At 38.6% G+C, this 16,425-nt stretch overlaps 1 protein-coding gene across 1 annotated transcript in view; it reads left to right on the top strand.

Annotated features, from left to right (window-relative positions):
• Positions 1 to 16,425, top strand: part of SLX4IP (SLX4 interacting protein) — a 186,357-nt gene that overhangs the window by 149,892 nt on the left and 20,040 nt on the right. Inside the window, 2 exon segments of the mRNA XM_076010924.1 lie at positions 5,558 to 5,635; positions 8,234 to 8,322. Coding sequence (XP_075867039.1) covers positions 5,558 to 5,635; positions 8,234 to 8,322 — 167 coding nt within the window.

The following is a 16,425-nucleotide window of genomic DNA, read 5'->3' as shown; positions in this document are numbered from 1 at the left end:
CCCATAGATAATAAAATTAATAACACATATATCCTTTGGTATTACCTACAAAGTCAACAGGGTAACAGGTAGAAAATTAGTTTTTTCTAAACAAATTTGGCCTCAAATAATTATTTTATTCACAGTTGTATTTTTTTTTTCATGGAACTAACCAGTTTGCCCCATTTGTTTTGGCATCAAATAGACATAGCTTTATTGTGACTCAGAGTCTAGTACTGTCCTTATTTAGGGACATGAAATGTTATCTCAAGGGAACCTTTTTGGAGTCTCTAAATGTCTTGGGTAATGAGTGAAATTTTTAGCTCAGAACCAAATATTCCACTTACCCACCCAAATTATTTCCCAGTTGTGGTCTTAGACTAGGATCCTGTGTGTGTATTCTTAAACTTGTGACAGGACTCTTGGTTTTTGGTTCCCACAGAACAACCCCTCTCTCCAACTCCACCCATCACCAGCAGTAGCAAAGTTCACACTTAGGCCTCCAACATGTTTCGAAGGGCCCCATCAAGCTCTCCAAAGGCCCTGTCTTATACTTAGTTTTTCTTTATGTTTTAAGTGACAGTGTCAGACTTCATGGTTTCTCTATCCTTTCTACCCTAGGCCTTCTGATAAAGACAGGTATAACTTTTCTGAATGGATGCAGTTTTGGAAGTTGTGAGTTATAACTTCATTTTTCCTGAATGAAATAGCTTTAAAACACACATGTTCTCCACCTTTTATGTATGTTGTATGTTCCTGGTCTAGTCTACCACCCAAGACTGTTGTCTGTACTTGGTAGATATCAGCCTCTTTCTTCATGTCCTCTTATTAAATTGCAGTCAAGTCTTCAGATGGAGAATGACAACTGACTCATGACTTCAGACTGGTCACATGTCTGAAGAGGCATGCAGTACAGAGCTACTTCCAGTTCAGCACATAGTAGTCTGATTTTGACCAAGTGTTCTTTCTTAAAGCAAATATGAGACCACTATCCAATCTAGTTAAGTAAGCTTACTTTTGCCAAAATTTTAAACATCTACAAATTTAAGATTTGATTTTTTTGAAATTATCTTTAACTAAATCTTTAACTTACCTGTATCCCAGACTTTGAATTGTAATTATAGCTTTAGTTTGAACTTGGGGTTTCCTATAGCAGTTAAAGGAGAAGTCAAAATTGATAAATGACTGACATTCAAAAGGAGCATCCAGGTTGAGAATTTGTATTTAGGCAACTGAGATTTTTTTTTTTAATAGTACAAACTCAGAATGAGGGTAATTCTCTCTTTAAAAGTTGAGTTATTTAAAAAAAGGAGAGGGAAATTATTTCAGATTAAAGGAGATGTAAGAGAATATATCTCTTAAAACCCATAATATTCGGTTGAATCCTAGTTCAAGAGAAAATCAGTGATATACATTTTGGGAAAGTTGGAGAAATTTGAATATGGACTGGTTATTTGAGCAATAATGTCATAGTAGCGATAATAGTATTTTGGTGATGTAGGAGCATCTCCTTATTGTTTGGGAGTCTGTGCTCACATAGGAGTAAAGTTTCATGATGTCTAATTAATTTGAAATGGTTTAGCAATATGTAGAGGAAATGTGGCAGAATATTAACTGTTTTTCTCCTTTACTGAATGTTTGAAATAGTTCGTGATTGTTTGAGTGATGATACTAATGAAGAAGGCATCTTGAGGGGGAGAAGTCTCGAGGGCATGATGGATCTTCCTGAGCCTGCCTTGTGGTTTGGGAGAGGCTTTGCTGGAGGAGAGCCACACAGGTGGCGGGTGGAGCCTACTAGGAAGCTGTGCTCACCTTCCAAGCTGTCCCGATGGCTCAGCAGACCACACGGAGGCATTTTCACAGGCTCCCCCACGAATAGCCTCATAATAGCCGTGGGAGTGGGCTTTCCACTGTAATGCACCGCGCCACAGACTCCCCTTGGCAGCCGTGGGGAAGCTCAAGTCGCCTTGGCTAGGAGTCCCCTGGAAAACAAATGAGGCTGGATAGTTTTACAGTAAAAACTCTGTGTTGGATATTTGCTCTCAGTGTCCTGGGACTATGAACTATAACAACCCAAATAAATGACCACTCCCTTAAAACACATTACTCATTGGAGCACGGTACTACTTAAAACTAATCTACTGCCTTGCTAAGCCAGGATGGAATTTGTTCAACTCATATTTGAGTTTTTTCCCTTGTAATTTTTGCCTTTGTATTTATGAAGCCTGTGAATTTCTAATAAAGGCATTTTGGAGCAGTTTACTTTAGACAGGCCATGAAATAAAATAGTAGCAGAACTCTGGTTTATCCTTTCTTTTTCTCATAAACATTACTGACCTCCACCTCATTGTTTTTTTCTTAGAGACTTAATCTTCTCTGGTGAACAACCAGGTGAGCCAGAAGAAAGTTAATGGTAACTAATCATCATTTTGGGCTTCATTGTGGCGTTAGAGGTTGTTTGTAGAAGGATAGAAAGAAGCGCAATAGCTCTTTGCAAAGTTCAGAATGCAAAAGGTGCTGCAGAGACTGGAAACTTTTTGGGTGGCTTGGAGGCCAGGGGAGAAGATGGGATCTTGCTGGTACCCAGTGATCACATGACATTAAGCAATTCAGAAATGTAAATTATTTCCAGAAATGCACATACCTGAAGACTTCTGGTAGAAAGATGTTTCCATTACAGAAACATCCTTCCTTTCACCCCTGTCCCTTTCTGTACATAAAGACAGTCTTCTCAGATTTAGGAAGACCACAATAGCCAACTAGAAAACAGGCATACTTAAATGTTATTTGCAAGTGCCTCCTAATCTGGGAATACCGTTATCAGGCAGTTTTCAAATGGAAAGGTTATCACTTTATGATTTCCATTTGCTTATTTGCCCCCAGTCTCCTACTGACTCAGGTTTTCTGCTTTTAGAACACCAGTGTAGCTGGTGCCCAGAGTAGTGAAAGCCAAGGGCCTCTTGGATTCTTTGCCAAATTGCTGTTTAGCTTCAGAGAGTAGTGAAGCTTTGCCTTAGCCTGTAAGTACAGAATTTCAGTGGCCTATTGAACTCTGTGAAGTCAATTTCATCAAGAGTGCTGATAAGAATGTGTAGTTCTTTATCACTGCCTGTTATCTATGCATAAATGAAATACATGTCTCTAAGCATTTTAGTTCAGTATGTTTTAGGAGCAGTAATTTTCTCTGTTTATGTATCAAATTTAGTTTGCCATAAGAACTGACATAGTACCTTTTGTGTTTAATCTCTCTTCAAGTTTCTCTTTAAACAATAAAGTTTCATGTGAGCAATGGAATTTGGACTAAGCAGGTGCAAATCTTTTCTGCATGTTAAACTTGCTATTTCTGTTGTAGGTGCTGTTAGGCCAGGTTTTCTATTAGAACCACTAATAACAAGATGCCAGTTTAGGAATGGTCCCTTTTTAACATAATCGTATCGTAGGTATGGGAAGTATAGGGGGCAATGTTTCAATAAACTGAGTTCTACTAATTTCGCTAATAAATCACTTGGAATCTGCCTTATGGTGCTTTCATTTTCTCTAGGAGAAGGTGTCATATTGAGACTTTATTGTTTAGCAGTCTGAATGGGATTTAGTTGTCACTCAAGAGGTATCTCCGTATACCAGTTTTCCTGAACTCAGAGCTGTAGCTTTCATGATCAACTTTAGATTTAGCCCCTTCCATAGTATCATTTTATTGCTGGAGATTTTGTACAGGAAGATTATTTTTGAAATTTTAAATATGTCATTTGAATCTTAGTCACCTAGAGCTATAGACCAGCAAAAGCAGAATGACTTAGATAGATAACTGCATAGTTTTTTTTTTTTTTTTTTGCTGTTGTCATTCAGTTCTTTGGAAAACTCATATAATCATTATTTGAAAAATCACTTTTAAAATTTGCTATATGTTTTGTGATTCCCAAATTGTTAAGGACGTCTCTCTTACAGCCCCCCTTCACCAGCAGTAGGACAAATAAACAAATAGAGAAGTGACTTCCACTCTCTCAGTGACCTAAAGAATGACGTATTTGTTTTAAAACACTCAGAGCAATGCCAACAGTGTGTATATTTTGTTTGACATTTTAAGCAGAAAGAAGCCATATGACTGAGATGCAATCCATTTGCAAGTCTGTTAGGAAAAGATATATTTCATCTCAGTAAATCTTGAGATTATCCTCTCATAGATGTCGCTGTTATTTCACAATACACGTGACTAAAGCAATTTTGCTGTCAGAGCCATAGCTTGTTTAGACAGCATTGTGTCTGTGGTCACTGATGTCCTGGATCTTTCTGCAGGAGTATTGGAAGGATACTGAATGTAAAAGTGGAGACATCTTTAATTGTGTTCTTTATATAAGTTATTTCAGAACAATCATAGTAATGGAGTTTGGAGCGTCTGATGGTCCTGGAGATCACTTTTTGCTACTCTTGGCCCCTCTAGTTTCCCAGATAAAATCAGAAGCTGGAGATCCTCACTTAGCTCTGCTTAGTCTTTCACTTCTGATTCTTCCACTGAATACTTGAGTGTATTAACCAGGAACAGTTTTACTTGATCTTTTCAGGAAAATCATCAACAGAGTAGTTTATACCTGGAGGGAACCTGGAAGAGAAGGAGAGAAGGGGGAAGGAATTATGCTGGTACTTCGGTGAATCATCTGAAATTCTCTTGCCACCCTATAAGATGAATGATAATGCCATTTTCACAGATGGCATTTACTCTTTTGGATGCAGCTTCTTTCACTTAACATTATGTTTGTGAGATTTATTTCTGTTATTGACTGTAGATGTAGCTCATTTATTTTTAGAGGCAATGTTGTATTTCACTCTGACTATATCCTCATTTTTAAAAAATTCTACTATTGATGGATATTTGCATTGGTTCCAGTTTGAGACTATTGTGAAGAGTGCTATCATCAACACTATATGTTCATGCTTAAACTCGGCTTTAGATACTCAAGCATTTTTTCGAAGTGGCTATACCAATTTGTATTATTGCCAGCAGTATGCAAGAATTGTCCTATGTTCTTGCCAACACTTACTGTTCTTTTTCACTGAGGCCATTCTGGTGAGTTGGAGAAAAAATTTTTTGACTCATATGGTATTTCTTTTCATCTCATTCTATATAAAGACTTTGATGTACTTGAATTAGAATAATGTATTTACAGGCAAAATATAGCCATCTTCAAATAGGTATTAAACAATTAGTTTTGTGAATTGGTAAGTAATAAATATCAGAAGGTAGCCAAAATCCACTCCCAAGCTCAGACTGAATTAATCTTCTCATCTGAAAGCCCTATTTCTCAGATGTTAGACCTCCTCACTTATTTAATTTTACAGATGAAGTGACAGAGACACTTCATTGGAGAGGGACTATGCCAGGAGTTTTGGCCAGGCCTCTTGGAAGAGCCAAGACAGTAATGTTTACCCTTTCCTCTGAAGCATGACTCTCTATTGATTCTTTTATTCATTCATTTGCTAAATAACTATTGAATGCTGATTGCATGGCAGGCATTGTGCTGGGACCCTGGGACTCAGCAACAGACAAGCTTATAATTTCTCAATGTCCTCCTTTGCTTTACAGGTTATGGCTTTCAAATCACAGCCTATTTCCTCAAGAGAGGGATACGCCTTCGCTGCATCAGGGGCACACACAATGCTGGTAAGAAGCTGGTTTCTTGAGTTGTCAGGTATTTCACACAGTCAGCTTGCCCAAGAGAAGGGATGAACATTAAGGAATGGAGAGTGCCACTTGCTTCATTGCTTTCATGTCATTGAGTGTGTCCAAACATTTGTGATTTTTTTCCCCAATTCATACTGTGTAAACTGCCTGCCTGAGAGCAGTGAGCTGGGCCACGCTTTGCTGATGCATCTCAGCACTTTCATTGAGTTCCCAGAGTGACCCGACACAGAGTTGAACCGTGAATCATTTCGTCCTTGTCTTCGCACACGAAGGCAGTGAGATACGGAGCGAGTGCGTGTATTTTCCCAGCCCAGAGCTGTCAGTCTCCCCTAGGTGGGCGAGGAGGCCAGTTCCCCCCTCGCTTTCCCAGGTCAACATGTCCACTGGGGAAATGATGTCACACTTGTCCACCAACACTAATGATGTCAAAAGCTAATGACTGTTCCCCAAGTTGATCTGAGCATTGGAAAGAATATTTAGCTCAGCTTCCTTGGAAGATTTCAGCATATATATAAGATATGAAACAGGGACTTTAAAAATTAGCTGTATGGAAGTACGCTCCTGGAATCTTCACAATTATCTGAACTTTCTTGACTCCATATGTTGCTCAAATATAATACTCTCTTAGTAGGCCTTCCACTTTGTTCAGGTCTCTTGGTAAAATAAGTCAGACCCTCATGGCATGGTCATTACATATATCTTTATTTAAATATAAAAATAATGCAACTCTCAATTATGACCTAAACAAAGTAAAGAGATATAGAAGTTGCTTTCTGTTAATACCTGGCACCAAAATGTTTAAAATAAGCCATTCTAACATTGTTATTTTTTCCGAGGAAGAAATGCAAATATAAAGAAGAGGAATTATTTGATAGAACTGATCATCTTCAATTCTAATTCTGATCCACTAATGAACTATTGTTTCAATTTTATGATTTGGTGGAGGCGGAGATGGACAAATAATTCTGTGGCTCAGTTTCCCCTTCAGTGTAGTGGAAAGCAGATCACTTACCCCTTGCCTCAATTAAGATATTTTAAGAACTAATGAATACATTTTAACTGCTTTGCTAATTTTGTTGTTCTGGCTTTTCAGAGTCCATCCCTAGTCACATAGCAAGATGCAATATCCACATGGTTTGAGTTTAAACACACCCAGGCCTCCACCTGGAAAGGGGGTTTTCTACATGAGGAGGAGTAGTTGGGGGTAAGACCCTAAGTTATCCAACAGGTTAGGCCCCACTTATGGAGGGCTTTGAATGTTGGATGTTGGGGAGCCACGATAGGCTTTTGAGTGAAGCCCTTTTTTAGGGTGTTAACCTGCTTCGTTGAGTAGGATGAATTGGAATAGGGAGACAGCAGTAGTCCAAGGAGTATGGAGAAAGCTGTTACTGGAGCAACTCATTAGGCCTTTTGGTATAATTTAACCTAGCCAAGTAGTCTACGGTGCTAACTCTATTTAAATCATGTGTCTGCATAATTGACAATGTCATGCTTGGCTTCCAAGTGGTGCATCAGATAGAGATATGTTACTACCTCAGTCATTGCCATCTTGTGCAATGTATGCAAAAGGCTTCATTTACCTGACTCATAATATCCCTCTTTTCAAAAATTGGTCTCAGCTAAGAAGGAAGCTTTCTCTTTTATAAAAATGACTTTATTTCCATTACAAATATAGGATAAGTGTGTATTATAAAAACATTCGAGCAAAACCAAGTATAAAGAAGGGAGAAGAGCCACCTCCCCATCCACCCAGAATGTACACTATTAGCACCAGCTAAACATCACTCCAGGGGTAGGTGGAGGCTGGTGAACGAGTAGATGGATGGATGCACAGGTGAGAGAAGGAAAGATCCAGATGGCATTACCATTTTGTATTCCTTTCCTTGAATGTTGAGGAGTCCAGTGCAGTGATTCATTCAGTCTTCCCCACCAGGAAGTTAGTGGTTTGTTTTAAGAAGCTGCAATAATAGATTACTGTGACTATGGTGTGGTTATATCATCTTTACTATTGCCTATTTAACCATTTCCTTAGTAGTTTGGTCATTCATTCCTAAGAGAAGCTGCTCTTTGCATAGCCTGATTCATATTGGGAGTTTGCCCTCCAATATAGGGGACCTTTCTGAGACCAGCTGGCCAGGGAGATGATAAGTAAACTAACTAGTAAAAATGTTGATGGGTCACATTTTTAGATTTTACCTAATATTCTTCCTCTTGCTCTGTAAGTCCTCACACTTACTGGAAGACATTAATCCTATTTCCCAAATAAGAGTTCTAAACAGAACATAGCAAACTGACACAGAAGGAAGGCTGTACAGCCCCTGCCTGGGGGTTCATGTGGTGTAATGGGCCAGGGGCTCAGGTGGACCAATTTGCAGCCTCTTCAGCTCTCCCTGGAGATTTGTGCTCACCCTACCCTATTGATGACAAACATTGAGAGGACGGGAGGGGAAGAGATGTTTGTCTTACATATACATGCATATTATCATAAGTTAAAATGAGCAAAAATCTGGGACCAAGCATTTCTGTGTTCATAGTTTTTTTATGTCTTTCCTAACTTGGTTTTTTTCATTTATACAGAAATCCAGGTATTCCCTGACAGATTTGTGGTCTGTGTAAGTCAGCTTGCATTCAGCCATGATCGTTTGGCAAGTCAGAATGAAGAACTGGTGCGTATAAAAAAAAGTTCTATAAACAAATAAATCTGTTTAAATACTTAGTTTCTATAAAAAATAGAAAAAAGAATCATCTGCTGTTCTCATCCGATAGTTGAATGCTCAGTGCATGTTTTAAGGGAACAAAAAATGTCCTATTTTGCCTGGCAATATTGATTAATTCTTACATTTTTTTCCCTGAAGACCCCTCAAATATTTAGTTTAATTAGCAGTATCTTTTTTATATCAATTTTAAATAAGAAAGCAACACACCACAAAGACTGATGGTGCTTATGTTAGTGTTTAAATGAAATGAAACAGTCTTTAAATGAAATAAAGCAAAATCCGCATGTTTCCACTGGAAGCTTTCATTGGGGTCAGTGGCTTTTGAATTTTATTCCATGGTGAATCACTGACATTTTCATGAGATCAGTACTTCTCCCCAGTGTATTATTTCATAGCTGATTAGGGTTCTCTCTCTCTCCCTGTCTCTTTCTCTCTTTTCTCATGCTAAGTCTTGAGCCCACCAGGGCCAGTTTCTGTTTCATTGGAGTTCTCTATTCAGACAAATAGATAAAGAAAACTTACTCAGCATGTTGCTACTTACAGCTTTGTCTTTTAAGCTTAACGTGTACACATGAGAGAGCCTTCTTGTGTGTATGTGTGTCACAGTCCAATCTGCCTGAACTTCTACATAAACTTTTTAAAAATATATTTTTGGACATATGACTTGAATCTTTAGCAAACAGTTAAAAACAAAAATCCAGCAGACATTAACCCGGCCATGAAGTATGACATGATTATTATGCTTCTAAAATAATTTATGGGAATATTAGATTACCCCTCATGTTTATTATTTTTTAATCCATATGAAATCTGAAATTTGGCCCACATAGTCTAAAGCCAGGTTCTTATCTCATCTTAAATAAATACATAAGAAGAGTGTTTCACAGACCATAAGGGCGAACAGAGACCCAGGAAAAGTAAAGAGCTGAGAACTTATGTTTAAATGTAGATGCCTTCGTTTGGAGCAGAAAAGCATGTCCCTCCTATTTTCTCTTCATCCCTCAGTAAAACTCCTAGTATACACATTAAATGAAATACGTGAAGCAAATTTGGTGAAATGTATTAGAAGTTTATCCTTTGAAATATTTCTGGGATGTTGAGTTATCTTAGTAAATTAGTAAACACTAAAGTGGTAATGCCGTTGGCATACAACTAAAATATAATATGGCTTAACTTATTCTCAGAGCAAAGAAGAAATTGATCTATGGTTTAAGAAAACAACAATTAACTAAAGCAGAAAGTATTATTGCTTTCAGATGGACTATAGAAGAAATTAGATCTCATATCTGATATGTAATATTAATACTTAGTATCTTAAATTATTAAGGGGGAATTAAAACATCTCAATACAAGTGAAATATTATCCCCCTTAGGGGCCCTGGTATTTATACAGATGTAAGTTTTCTATAGCTGCTGTCATATAAATCCTATAATCTGGAAGACTTCCTACACATTGAGAATTTTCATTCTGAAAAATTGACCAGTCTGAGCCTTTTACATGAGTTCAGTTTCCTTATCTTTAAAATGTTCTGATACTTGGCAATAATACTATCAGAGTTAACTACATTAGCTTATAAGAAAAATGTCATTCACATCACAAGGCTCTTTTATTATTTCAAGTGATTCTCTTTAGTTGTGGTCAGTCTGTGTCTTCTCAGTTACACTTTTTCTCCACCCCTGATGATCTCTTCACACATATACTTTCCCACACACACACACAAGTCAGCCAAAGCCCAGCACAGCCTCATCGCTGGATACAGACAGTCCTGTGTGCCCTTCTGCCGAGCCTGCTTACCACTGTGCCTCCCCTCCTCCCCAGGCCTCCAGCCCACCACTTCCTCGGGCTTGCTGTCGCTAGAAACAATGAAAGATACAGGTCAAGTAAAGGTCCCTCTCCCGCAAATTGCCCATCAAGCCAACTACACCGTCCTTCCACCAGAAGTGTCTTGGAGCTTAATCCTCATTGATATTTGACCTCTGCAGAGTCCGCCTGTCTCAGCTATTTAAGGATCAATAAACAATCCTTCCCTTCCAGAACTGCCTTCTGCCCTAGAGAAGACATTCTGACTCCTGGCTGTGTACTTCAAATGCCCAAAAGCCGGTGATGCCAGGCTCCCATAAATATTCCTTAAACTTCTTCAAGCCTTGAATTTTTTTATCAGATCAGTTTACATTGATACTTGCCAAAGGGCAGGATCCATCTCATTTTCTCTTGATAGAGATTCTCAAGGAACATCTGACTGGGCAAGGTCTGGGAAATTGACTTCCTGAGTAGCTCTTATTGGAGATAATTTTTTGGCAATAAACTTTGGTTATTTTCCTATAACTGTTTATTTAACTCGTTCTTCTGTGACCACAGAAGTGACAGGGTAGCGAGCTAGTACCCAAGCGGCAGCCTACACGTCTTACTCTTGTTATAGCCTTAAAGAGCTCGGATTCCCTTTCCTTCATCTTTTTTCTCCCCCCTTTTGGATCCTCAGAGTCTAAGTGACAATTTGTTAGGAAATCTGGGAGCATGTGTTCACAACAGCTTTGCCAAGGGACTCTTTCAGCCTTGTAGACAAGCAAGGCAGCTGTGCTTAGCTCCCCGGTTCTTAAAGGTGGCTGTACAAAAGAACCGCTGCTCCAGATCAGACAGTACAAAGGGAGTATTCCCCTCCCTGGCAGGGCAGGGCGAGTGCAGCCACGTGGCCCCTCACCACCGAAGTGCCAGGGACATCTCTGTTGGCATTTCTCTTGTCCATGCAGGGATTTTGGTACAGGGAGATCCTCCGTGTTGCAATCGCTCTATACGGAGTGCCCATGTGCTAGGGATGTGGGAACTGTGATGTGTACTTTGGGAAGAAAGGGCATTATTATGAAATGAGTCATTGTATTTTTCTTACTAGAGTTTCTCATAAGAAATCTCAAAACCCTTGTAGCCTCAGTTTTTTGACCTATTGCTAGATACAGAGCTGAGTAGTCTTTTAGAGAACTTTTAAACTTACCTTTTTGCCTTAGAAATATGAAGAACATGAAGTAAATTTTTATTGTACTGAGTTATATTTCATTCCAACAATATTTTCTTATTTACAAACCCAAGTCCCTGCATAGAAACTGTTTTCTTTCTCAAATGTAAAGCCTTGGAGCCTTTGGGAAATTTAAAATTATTTATTATTTCTGTTATTTCTTTATTAAAGTTGTATAAATAAGCATAGAACTCTGTATATATCTGGGACATTTCAGGGTCAGCACAAAGCTACTATTTCATTGTGTGTTGGTTATAGCCACTCCTTCCACTCTCTGGAGACCACCCTTCCCATCTGTTCTTACCATCACATTTCAACATAATTCTCTGAGTGCTGGCTTTGTGCTAGGAACTCTGGTAGGCACTGGGGAAAACAAACAAAACAACAACAAAAAAAACAAAAACAAAATAAGGAAATGCTTCTGCCCTCAAGGAGCTTACAGTCTGGCAGACCAGAGCAATTGAAGGGTATCCTGGTGACCTAAAAATGTAATTCAGATAGGGCTCTCAGTTTTCCTAAAAATGTTTCCATTCTGTACCTATATCTTTAGTGGTTCCATTGGACCCTTTCTGCCATTCAGAAGAAAAGCTCAAAATTCTAGACTTTCTTGCTTTTGAACCTAATGTGTCAATGTCTGTGATCCTTTTGGGAATTAAAAAATGACCTGTAGAGCTAGTGCTGTTTAAAAGTGGATATACACATTAAGATATTTAGGTTCTCTGCCTTACGCTTCATTTGAGTCATGATCAAGCTATGAAAATAGCTGTCAAGGTTCTGCAGACATACCCCAGCCACCCAAGGCTAGGTTCTCACTGTAGCATCATCTATGTCAAAGGATTACTTAGGACATCCTGCCAAGAGACAGTATTTAAGCACTAAATTAAGCACTACTGTTTAGTGTTAAAGATTCTCCTTCTGGAATATGAATTTAAAATTGAAGGGAAAATGAGTCTAAAGCAACGCCGTAGGCTGGGCTATTTTTAGCATTGCTGTTGTATGCCTCAGCTGTGCATAATCCAGCCTCACTGGGCTTTAGCCCTCCTCTCACTCAAGGCTTTCTCACTCAAGGCAGGGTATCAGATTATCTCAAAAATCTTTGCTCACATGGGATTTCTATCAGAGGAAGCAGATGAAAATGTAGCTAAATAAAAACTACAAAATGATTTGGCACAAAAGAGAACTTTACTTGTAGATTTAAAAATTGTGATAAAATATAACTCTATCCCAAAAGCTTTTTTATCTTAGAAAAGATAAATAGAAATTATTATAAAGGAAACATTTGAGGCCTTATATTTTTTAGAACAGAAAAAATAAACTGCTTAACAATTTGACTATGCATTGTCATTTGTGCCTTGATGACGGAATTCTTTAACTTTCGTAAGGGACTTTTATATAAGTACAAATCATTATTCAAAAAAAGAGAATTCTCTATTTTTTGTATTAAAAATTTTAAATAAGTAGCAGGTAACTTTTCTAGGTTTAACATAATATATCATAGACTTTAAAAATCCATTCTTTTTATTTCTTACTGTATTTCCTAGACAACGCTAGTGGTAAATTACATGAAAACTATCAAGAAGAGATTCCTGCAGCACTAGGAAAAGTTCCCTGAAAGGGGAGAGGCTGTTTCCATATTTCACATTTTCCATAACGTCTGAACTTAGTTTTCACTTAAAAACTGATTACCAAACTTGTACATGTTCATTGTACAAAAAAAAATTTTAAGTCAATCCAAATATTGACAAAGAAGATAAAAATTACTATCAACTCCCAACCCAAAGATAAATCTCTGTTAATGATCAGTCTGTATCTCTCTCTAGTTCATACGTAATAAACGGAGGTCAGTGTGTATTTATTTTTACTAGGACCTTATTTGTGAATTATATGTTTGTGTCCATTTTTCTATTGATGCTTTTGTATGTCACAAACTCCTTACTATATAAATACTTCTTCTATAGTAAGAAAAGTAACTCTTAGTGAGTTTATCATTTACCTTTCAATTGTATGTCATTGCTGTTTGGTAAGATTCATTACTTATGCTTATAGATCCTCAGATTTGTTTTTCCACAATGATTTCTGCATTTGATGATCTTGGTGTTATATTTGTCAAAATTAGATAAATATTTATATTTTCTTATATTTTTATGGAATTGAGTTTGCAATGCAGAGCCCTTTTTATTTTCTATATTGACCCAGTATCGTGCTAATAAAGGGACAGGCAAGTTCCATCTGCCTATACTAATGGGCCTCACTATCAGGGCACACATGACAATGAGGCATCTCTAGGGACCAGGCTTTCCTTTTGCCCCTTAGCAGCAGGACTTCACTGATGCCACTGAGATATTTGGGTTCTCTGTTTTTACTCTTCTTTTGAGTTATGGCCAAGCTGTGAAAATAGCTGTCAAGGTTCTGCTGACATACCTCGTATAGACAAGGTCCTCACTGTAGTATCATCTAAGTAAAAGGGTTATTGGGATATCCTGCCAAGGGGCAATGTTTAAGCACTAAACATTGACTTCTCTGAAGTCACACTACTGTTTAGTGTTAGAGAATTCTCATCATGCCCACTGCCCCCTTAAGCTGACTACCCTCTCCTTTTCCAGTCAACTAAGGCCAACGCTTGGGGTCGGAACGCGGTCAGCAGATAGTTAAGGAATAGATTAGGGTCACATCCTCAGCAGGGCCCATGCGATGGATGGGTTTTCCTTGGATAGAGAAACTACAGCAGCCCCATCCCCACCTGCCCTTACAAGGACTGGCAGGTGGATGATCTGATGTAAATGCTGGTTGTGGAGATGGGAGATATTCTTTGTTGGTCAGTTTTTCTAGACTGTGACAAAGAAGATAAAAAATATTTCTCCAGCAAGATCGTTTTTTAAAAGAATACGTGCCTTTTGCTTGTATGTTATAGTAACCTGAGGTTTTGTTTCCTTTCCTAATAATGAAATTCCCCCAATGGTTAGCCCACAGTGTTTGTGAAGGAGGAGATGGTTTGTGCCACACGCCTCCCCTACCATCCCCCCTGCTCTTTGCTTAATTAGAATAGGATAAATAAATTAAAGTAGTTAGGATAAGTTTGATTAGGATGTATCTGGGCCCTCCAATCCTTTGTGCTTTTTTTCTTATCATGCACCTTTCTGTGGCAAAGACCTGTAATCTTCCTTCGATAACTATTTACATGATCGCTTTAATTAGGAAAAACATGGCAGGGAAAAAACAAGTGAAAAAGGGATGAGAGTTAAAATGGAAAGACCTGGCTTTGAACACTGCCTCTTCCCTCACTCACTGGATAACTTTGAACAAGTCATTTGGCTTCTTGGAGCATCGGTCCTCTGACTTATTAATCAAAGGTAGAAATTATGCCTGCCATACAGGCCTTGCCAAGTTTTCCTAAGGAGCAAGTGAAATAATGAATAATAAAATATTAAAATAATTAATGAATATTAAAATAATGAATATTAATATTAATTGAGTATTAAAACTCAACAGCAGTGGTCCCCACCCTTTCTGGCACCAGGAACTGGTTTCATGGTAGAGAATTTTTCATGTTACCAGTCCAGGGACCAGGGGTTGGAGACTACAGCTCTAAAGTACTTTGTCAATATTAATTATTATCAACATTATTTGCCTTCTTCCCTGAAGAAGAGTTCATTTAACACATTGACTGCCACACACACAAAAAAAAAAATCAGAAAAATTTCCTTGGGACTACAGCGTTTTATTATGAAAATAGAATAAAAACTTTGAGTGTAATTTAAAGGTAAGCATAAATAGAAAAACAAAATGTATTGACTTCTATTTATTTAACCCATGTTTTTAGAATTAAGTTGTCAGTATTAATTCTATCAATAAGAACATCAACAATATTTTATATATGCTTCACGCGGCCCTGGGGTTAACACTGGAGCAAGTTAACACTCCAGTGGCTGTTAACGTGTTAAATGCCATTATCGCCAGATTAGCAGATTGTTACACATCTTCCCCTCCCTTCTTGAAAGGAGAAAAATACCTGATAGTATCCATCTGCAGATATTATTTTCCCAAGAAACTCAGAGCCTTTATTTTTTGTTGTCTCCACTTGCCAGCTCTGCTTCATTTTGCAGTTAAAAGAAATGAAGTACCAAAAACTTGGAGTGTTACACCCCATTTAGCCAGCCAGTCAGTGGTGGGAAAAGAAGCCTACTAAGTGTGTACACTTGTGACCTACAGTGTTAACCAACATCCAGAGGAGGAGGAAGAGTAGAGACCACCCAGCTAAACACCTTTCATTTCCAAGAGCCACCAGTAGATGCACACGGAGACACGGCTTTGGAGGAAGGACCCGGTCACCTCTCTAAAGTACACAGCAGTTGGGAGACAGCAGACTTCTCAGGCCTGAGTTCCTAAAAGCACACACTCATCAGAACACCCACAGTGATAGCACAGAGTTCAACACGTGAGTGGATTGTGTTTGGAAAGGTCATTAGAAAACAGATCACTTAGAACTCAGTACTCATTTTCCCAAGGAAACGATGTCATAACTGGGGATGAGGTTCCCAGACTAGTCAACAAAAGCTGTTACTATCATGAGATCTGAGCTTTGGAAACAAGGGGCCTTACTATCTATGTTCAGGGGAAATGGCAATAGCTGTTCCTTCCACATCCCTGGGCAGAGGGCCAGCTCTGAGCAGAATTGTGAAATGAGACACTTATCTGTGGCGTCTTCTCTCTGGCTCTTATGTCTCTTTTCCCACCAGTGTCCAGGGCTACTACAGGCCCTCTTCTGGTCGGCCCTGCCACCTGCGTGGCTGGAGTACGTACGTTCTCACCCACCCTTCTCCTCCCCCATCCCGTCCAGGCCTACATGCTCGGCCATGTGAGATGTTAGGAAAGAGGTCACCCCCTGAATGAAGAGCTGGCTACCTTCCTGCAGGTATTGGCATTTTGAAGCCATAGGCCTCTGTCAGGGAAGATTTTTTTTTTCTACCCAGACCTCCAAAGGTGACCCAACTCTGCCAGGGGTCATTTCCATTAAGTTTCTCTCTATTTTTCACAGATGTTTTCC

Source organism: Microcebus murinus, chromosome 16 (assembly GCF_040939455.1).
Source record: "Microcebus murinus isolate Inina chromosome 16, M.murinus_Inina_mat1.0, whole genome shotgun sequence".
Lineage (NCBI taxonomy): Eukaryota > Metazoa > Chordata > Mammalia > Primates > Cheirogaleidae > Microcebus > Microcebus murinus.
The sequence above is the reverse complement of the archived record's forward strand: the minus strand, read 5'-3'. Positions and strand labels throughout refer to the sequence as shown.